The sequence below is a fragment of the Corythoichthys intestinalis genome, chromosome 10, assembly GCF_030265065.1.
Source record: "Corythoichthys intestinalis isolate RoL2023-P3 chromosome 10, ASM3026506v1, whole genome shotgun sequence".
Taxonomy (NCBI): Eukaryota; Metazoa; Chordata; class Actinopteri; order Syngnathiformes; family Syngnathidae; genus Corythoichthys; species Corythoichthys intestinalis.
This window is the reverse complement of record NC_080404.1, coordinates 8,361,786-8,369,910: the sequence shown is the minus strand read 5'-3', so window position 1 is coordinate 8,369,910 and position 8,125 is coordinate 8,361,786. Positions and strand designations below refer to the sequence as shown.

Here is an 8,125-nt window from a genome sequence, read left to right as displayed (position 1 = left end):
TGAATATTAAAACAAAATAAAAAATACATGTTGAAATTGAAGCATTTTAATGACATATTTAATAATTTATTTAATTGTGTATGTATTTATTTAATTTTTGTACTCTGATCCTCCATAGTCTCTGGGCTGCAAAAGCCACTACTGTACACATCTACAGATGCATACACAACGCCATCTGCAGACGAAATGTGAAAATTTACCATGTTGACTCACTCGATGACTTCAACAGACCTGTTAAGTTTCACGATTTGGTCGGGAGACTCCCGATTTTGACCCCAATGCTCACGCCTCACGATTAGAAAGCTAAATCTCCCGATTTTCCAAAAATGTCAATTTTATTTTATTTTTTTTACGTTTTTGTTTGTCACCGTTTTGTAAAGATACCATTCAGCCCGATTCGGAAAGTGACCAACAACGAATAGCCTGGCCGTCTCCGACTTCCCTGCCCTCCCTCCCCTTCAGAGCTGGAAAAGCCCAAACATCTGACAGGGAGGGAAGAGGCGAAGCACCACCGACTTCCCAAGATGCTGGCACTAATAAACCGGCTTTTAGACTGGTTCAAGTCTTTATTTTGGAAGGAAGAGATGGAGCTGATTCGGGAAAAACGACGTTCGTCAACGTAATTGCCGTAAGTCTTACCTGCCAGCGATAGCTAACTAGCCTAATGCTAATAGCATTAGAGCTAATGATGGGAGAATGATGACGAGGAAGAAGTCGCTGCTTTACTCTGTGTTTTCGTGGATCAAACATCATGGAATATTAAACCACTGCGGTCCTACCCCCACAATATATGAATTTAAGTGAGAAAGCGTATCGTTACTTACTTGAAGTTTAATCATTTAGATTCGCTATTATGCTAAAGCTAAAGTGTATGCTATACACATTACATTATATCATTATTACTGTGGTGAAACAAAAAATATAAAGTTTCAATTCAAGGTTACAATTCAATAAAAAAACTGCCATGACAAAAACAAATATGATTAATTTTCTAAATGATGTAATTAATGTTTTTAATCTTGCTGATTTAGTCTGACGAAACCCTAATTGGAGTGATGGTTGATGAGATGAAGAGGCTGCTGAGGAAGCTGATGTCCAAATTTGTGCAAATGGATGTGATCAGGAAAGCTGAGGATATCCTAGATGTTGATTACAGGAACAAGGAGAACTGGCATGACACAGGCAACATAGCGGTATCACATGATGCCAGACAATACATGGAGCAAGTTGAAGACTATCTCTGATGCCACCAAAAAGAGGTTCTTTGACAGTGTAGTTAATTTTTACACAAGTGTTGTGACCAAAATGAACTTGAAAAAAAATGGTTGCATTTTGTCTTAGCGATTGTCGCGCGAGCGCGCGTCATCGGGGTTGGCAAACAGAAATCTCCCTATTTGCAATTTCTACAACTTAACAGGTATGCTTCAATGTATTTTTTTTTTTTTTTTTTAGATCTCCAAAGGATGTTATTTATTTTATTTCTAAATTGCCTGTTATTTATTATCATAAACAACTTTAATACAGTGAACGAAAGTCACTGGTGGCTTATATTTCTTCTTTGTACATGATTTCACGCATGCGCATATGCTCTTCGGCGATGGCGTTACTTTCACTTTGTTTAGAACTCCCTTTTGGATCAATTCACCATCAACTACAGCATAAATAGAACAAAAATACCTCAATTCACAAGCGCGACAGACCAAAGAAGGCGGCAGTTTGGTTACGTGAAGACTTTAGTACTAACATTGAAAATTAAGGACCGACATTTCTATAGTTAGCAACTTGGAAGGCTAATAATCTCGTGAACGACGAAAATGTTTTGACCGAATATTCCATGAGAAAGCCAAACTGACGTCCCAAATAGGTAAGAAGAATTACACCGAATTTGCGTGCAGATAACTCAATATTAAAAAAAAAAAAAAAAAAAAGTGTCATACATATGCGTTTGCTGTGTGTAGTAAATTTAACCTACATTCCATCTCACAGAAAAACACGTCAAACACTACGGTGACTTTGGACTGTATTGGTTGTTCATTGTCCAACCAAAGTTGCTTTAGAGATGAGCTGTTTTTACATTGACCACACAGGAATTTGTCATATCACCCCTTACATCACCGTGACTAAGTAAATACATCATCACCTTCCAACTGTTAACAGCTTTAATGTTAATTCATAAATTAACTCATAAACTACCACTGACGGCGATAGACGTCCAATCTATGGGACGGTACTAGCCTTCTCAGTCCAAATCGATGGAGCGTCTATTGTCGTCAATGGCAGTGAGTGAGTGAAAAGTATAATATTCAAAGGAGAATACGATTTTTTGCCATTATGGTTGCTGTACAGTATATAGATCACATGAAAAAAAATACATGTACAGTATTGCTCACACATGCAACTGCATTTTTTAACTAAAGGCTACAGTGTAAAGAATTTAACATATTTGCCTTCTTCAGTAGGCCTCCTCCATCGTGATCATGGAGCGGGCTTCCATCAAACAGAACCAGCTCTGTGGACCGTGGGAGATGAAGGAAAGGCTCGGGATGGGAGGCTTTGGGCATGTCTACCTGTACCAGAATCACGTAACTACTCTAATCCACATTGGCATTACACATTATATTAATGGCCATTAGGGTCATCCTGAAAAGAAAAAGAAAAATGAATGAAAATATTAGGGCTGGAAAGAACGATTATTTTTTTAAAATTGGTTAATTGGACAATTAATTAATCTGCTAATTAATTAAACGACTAAATGTCACTTTTTTTCATTACCTTCACAATTAAACGAAGTTGTTTTAGGCATGTTGTAAGTAACAGTGAAGACAAAATGGACTATGGATTAAAACTATTTCCTTCAAAATAATATTTTATAACAACATCCTGACTCATTTTTTTTCTACAACTGTACTGTTTTAAGTACATAGTAGTTGTTAAAGTTTTTAATAAAGGTTCTGAGTATAAAACATAAAAATGATTTCTCAGTACACAAATTTGACAAAAGTGCTGTTCCTTCAAACAAAACAAAGTGCAGCTGATTGACATTTTTCTTTTGTGGGCAAAGTGCTGATATAAATTGTGTCAATAACTCATTTATTGTCTTTTAACAAACTAAACAACAAAATCGAATAAGGAGGAGGCAGACTGTAATGAATCAGTTTTCCTAATGAAACAGGTGTTTATAAATACAATCCAAATCCAATTTTAAAGCACACTGTCTTGTATGACAATTTATCATTTGTTTGAACTTGTATTTTACGAATATTCAATACAAAAGTACCAATAATCAGTAACAATAATCAAATAGAAAAAAACAAAAATATTCAAAAGGAGTGAGAAGTAAAACTTAACATACAATTTTATTTTCGGAGGATTCCCTCTTCAGTCTCTTACTGTATGTTTTGTCTTTTTGATTTGTTTTTTTGTAGTACTCCTTAATAGTAGAGCATAGAGGTCAGAAGTCCTCACTATTTGTGCTTGTAATTGATGTGCTCTTGTGTTGAGCAGAAGTCCGGGGAAAAGTTAGCTGTGAAAATCTGCCGCCTCGAACTGAGCTCCAAGAACAAGGAACGCTGGGGCAGAGAGATACAGATTATGAAGAAGTAAATGCTGAATATCAAATATTGTACCTCAAGACAAACATCGATTTTACCTTGGTATCTCTCCATTTTAGGTTAAACCATGTGAATGTGGTTCAAGCCAGTGAAGTTCCAGAAGAATTGAGTTTGATCGCTCTTAATGACCTACCTCTGCTGGCCATGGAGTACTGCTCCGGAGGGGACCTACGCAAGGTGATTTTTAACTATTACATTTTATTTGTTAGTGCTTTGAATATTTACTTTTCTCTACAAATATTTCTGTAAACCTGCTTAGGTTCTCAGTAAACCAGAAAATTGTTGTGGGCTGAAGGAGAGTGAAGTTCTTGCCCTGCTTCATGACATCGGTAAGATACTTTTGCCTTTTAGGGTGCTTTCACATTAGACCAAGAGGAGCAGAGTCCGGTTGGAGAGCTACCTTGCAACAACACTTAAACCACGAAAGGGAACCGCATGGTACCCCAAGTCGCACAAGCGCGGCTACTGTCACTTTCATTACTTTTTGGACAGTAAAATTGTTGCCACTTCTCCGACAGCGAGACTCAGGAAACGGCCACCCCGAGAGGCTCCGCCTGTCTCGGCAACTGTCACTCTCACACGGTCCGTTTAGGAATAGCATGCAAAACACAACCGCCACATTAGAACCCGATTCTGTGTAACACATGCAACAGCACAGCACAACAGCATTTGGTTATGGTTGAGTCGGTCATCTTGCCATTGTTTATTTTGAATAGTGTGCGCGCTGTACTTCTGTGCCTTCAGTTGTTCTACCTGTTCTTGTCTTTTGTATGGTTGCATATGTAGAAAATCAAATTAAAAAAAAAAAATAACGGTAAGAAAAAAAAAATGGACCAAACAGTGCTAATGTGAAAACGCCATTAAATTCCCAATTGATTATGATCTTAAAATGCAATATTTACTTTTTGACAGGATGTGGTATCCAGTATCTTCATGAAAATAAGATAATACACAGAGACTTAAAGCCAGAAAACATAGTTCTTCAAGAGATCAATGGCAAAGTAAGCCTCTTTCTAACATATACGCATTTGTATTGTTGTAATCATCGTACTTTTTTCTTGTGTACGCTCACTCTCATTTTCCTACAGCTTGTACATAAAATTATAGATCTCGGTTATGCAAAAGATCTTGACCAAGGCAGTGTTTGTACATCGTTTGTTGGAACCCTTCAGTATCTTGTAAGTACCATTTTTTTATTATTTAGCATTCATCCTTTTTCATATTATTACCATTTGTGTGGTTTTTTTTGTTTTGTTTTGTTTCTAGGCTCCAGAACTGTTTGAGAGTAAACCTTACACAGTCACTGTGGACTATTGGAGTTTTGGAACAGTGATATTTGAATGCACATGTGGCTTTCGTCCATTTCTACACCACATGCAGCCTGTACAGTGGTGAGTATACGTGCATACACACTAGGCCTGCACAATATATCGTTTAAACATCGCCATCGCAATGTGCACGTGCGCAATAGTAGCATCGCAGGACGTGCAATTGTTTTTTGTTATTTTTTGCTTCATAAAAGCAAAAGTGACATGGCGTCCTGGATCCCTCTTATCAGAGGTGGGTGGAGTAGCCAAAAATTGTACTAAAGAAAGAGCGTTACTTCATAATAATATTACTTAAGTAAAAGTAGTCATCCAAAAAAATGTACTCAAGTACAAGTAAAAAAGTATTTGGTGAAAAGAATACTCAAGTCATGAGTTACATTGTAAGTAAATGTTTACAATGTTATTTAAAAAAAAAAAAAAAAAAGTTTAAATATAGTATTTTTTTTTATCAGCACATACGGTAAATACTTAATTTTTTACGGTGCTTTGAAGGCAACGTGATTGAACAGGCTGGCGTGATAGAAGAATGGCAAGCTTGAGTCTGTTCAGTATAATCTAGTCATGTGATTATTGTTGTGACATCTCATCGGTGAAACTGGTGGAGCTACTTTTGGCGTCTCTGGCAAAAATAAAGTCAATATGTAGAATAAAGAGGACAAATGTAACAACTCCAGTGTAGCCCAAAGTAGCGGAGTACGAGTAGCATTTCTTCACAAATCTACTCAAGTAAAAGAAAAAGTATGGCTTACTAAAACTACTCTTAGAAGTACATTTTTCTCAAAAAGTTACTTAAGTGTAACGCAATACTACCCACATCCGCCTTTTATATACAACAATCTTCATCATTCACAAATTAACCCTCTTAGTTTGGAATAATCTGTATAACTATATCAAAACGATGTGGTCATGGTGAGTCAACCAAAGTCTTCCAAAACATATCTATTCAAATTATTCTAGTTTCAATATCGCAATATATTTTGCAATCTTACACAAACCCACAAAAAGTCACAATGTCACCTTTTTTCCCAATATCGTTCAGCCCTAGTTCAGGCCTATCCCAAACAGAGCTATTCAAGTTATCCGGCAAAATTCTTCTAGTTTTAATATCGCAATATAATATTGCAATATATCGGAAACCCCCCAAAAATCACAATGATGGTTTTTTCCAGTATAATACACACATACTGTATATGGCGGAAAACACAGACAAGACTGAAAAAGCAGTTTCTGCTCTTGCACTTCTCTTTAAAATAAACTGCTGTATTTTAAGCCAAAAGAACTGTTGTGTTTGATAGAACAATATGTCTGTATGCTGCCATAGCAGATTCATGGCGCATTAAGCCCCCGAACTATTTTTAATTTGTCCGTTTTACCCTGAAAACTCCTGTTTAGAGACGTTGCGCAACCGCGTTTGTTTCACCCAGCCATAAAACGACGGTAATTAATTATATTTATTATTCAAAATGTCTGTCATTTTTAGCTTAGAATCATTAATTGATGTCTAATATTTTGTTTAAAGAAAAAAAAAAAAACGACTTAAAAATATTAATCACTCACATATTTTAAACTTTAAAACAAATTATGTCACAATGAAAAAAATGCCGTCTGTAAAAAAGTCACGGATATGTACTTCATAACTATCGCTTAATTGTATTTTTTTTGTTACTGTCGCATTTTCTCCGATATGTTAGAACAGTTAGATGATAAATAATCGATCCAAACAAAAAAAAATTTTTTTTTTTAAAGTTTAAAAGGGTAAATATTAGAGCTGGGAATCTTTGGGCACCTAACGATTCGATTACGATTACGATTCAGAGGCTCCGATTCGATTATAAAACGATTATTGATGCACCCCCCTCCTTTTTTTTTTTTTAAATTTATTTATTTATTTATTTATTTTAATTTTTGTACATTAGTTCCAAAATTGTTCAAAAATACTCAGGCTAAACCAAACTACTATTTCAGTATCAAGTTAACATATAGCAGTAAACAAATATACAAAAATAACATTAAATAAAAAAACTCCAGTCCCCATTCTGTATCAGCAGCTTTAAACTACATTCAATTAATTTAATGTTGTGAATCAACCGTTAAAGTTGTTAAAATTGCTCCCGTTGTTCCATAATTTCTGTTTTGTCTACTTTTGACATGTGAAAGTTTTAAAACTATTTTAAAGATAGATTCAAGTCAATATTTTACCGATTTAGGAGTATTTTAGATAAAAAGTTAATTAGGTTTGCTTGGAAGGTTCGCTACAACAGCATTGCAGGGAGGTTTACTGCTTTAAGATGGCGGCCGTTTACTAACGCCCGCATCTAGCTTTTTGCAGATGTGCTCTTACCGCTACCGAGTCTATAATCCATCTAGTCCTATATAAATGATATCTACCGTAACATTATGTAGCTTAGCTGTACTTGTAGCAGCTTTTCGGCACCAGTCAGGTATGTTGTTGTGTTTTTTTATCTCGTGGCATGAGTTGAGCTAGAGCCGTGAGTTGAGCGTTGGCATTACCCGAGGGGCCGGTTAATGAGAAGCATAATGTTTAGCTACTCCCGCTCCGTTCTGTCCCGAAGTCCGCGCGGCGCGCTGAGTGTGTTGTACTTCCGCTTTACTTGGCATATTTCAATAATCGGAATTTGGATGTTTGTGAATCGTTCTCGAATCTTCCACGGCCGAATCGCGAATAATCTAAGAATCGGAAATTTTGCACACCTCTAGTAAATATATGAAAAAGAAAATCTCGACCACCCCTTGATGTCTACGATTTCTGCATCGCGACCCTTGTTATATTACCATTTTTCACCCATAAAATCCCACAAAAATCCAGCTGTGGCCATTCACAGCTGTGTCTTGACACTCAGTGATACATGCTACATGGAGTTTTTGGATCGAAACAAGGTAAGTACGCGATAATATTTCGTTAAAGTCACGGCGTCTGTAATTCTGCTCTCGCATGCTCTCACATCCAGATGGGGTTTTGCTGTTTAAAAAAACATTTTTTTTTTTTTTTTAAATGCCCTCCTGTTCAAAATTTTTCTTTCCCCTGAAATTTGAAATTTTAAGCTTTCCAATGATGTATCACACATGCATATCGGACAATTTTGAAAGTTGGCTAAATTGGGGGTCTCAGAGCGGAACTTATACATGTACGCATACACCCTCCCACACAAACACATGCACGCATCC

At 36.3% G+C, this 8,125-nt stretch overlaps 1 protein-coding gene across 9 annotated transcripts in view; it reads left to right on the top strand.

Moving 5' to 3' along the window:
* The first annotated feature begins 221 nt into the window (after positions 1-221).
* Positions 222-8,125, top strand: part of LOC130922859 (inhibitor of nuclear factor kappa-B kinase subunit alpha-like) — a 28,948-nt gene continuing 21,044 nt past the window's right edge. Inside the window, exons 1-9 of one of the 9 annotated variants that reach the window (XM_057848061.1) lie at positions 222-628; positions 1,032-1,259; positions 2,460-2,582; positions 3,505-3,599; positions 3,671-3,788; positions 3,871-3,940; positions 4,524-4,612; positions 4,700-4,789; positions 4,878-5,002. In XM_057848061.1, coding sequence (XP_057704044.1) covers positions 2,478-2,582; positions 3,505-3,599; positions 3,671-3,788; positions 3,871-3,940; positions 4,524-4,612; positions 4,700-4,789; positions 4,878-5,002 — 692 coding nt within the window. In that variant the 5' untranslated portion in view covers positions 222-628; positions 1,032-1,259; positions 2,460-2,477. Of the gene's footprint in view, positions 1,418-1,532; positions 1,865-2,456; positions 2,583-3,504; positions 3,600-3,670; positions 3,789-3,870; positions 3,941-4,523; positions 4,613-4,699; positions 4,790-4,877; positions 5,003-8,125 lie in introns of those variants that run through there. The other 8 variants (XM_057848060.1, XM_057848058.1, XM_057848057.1 and 5 more) reach the window with 8 other exon arrangements.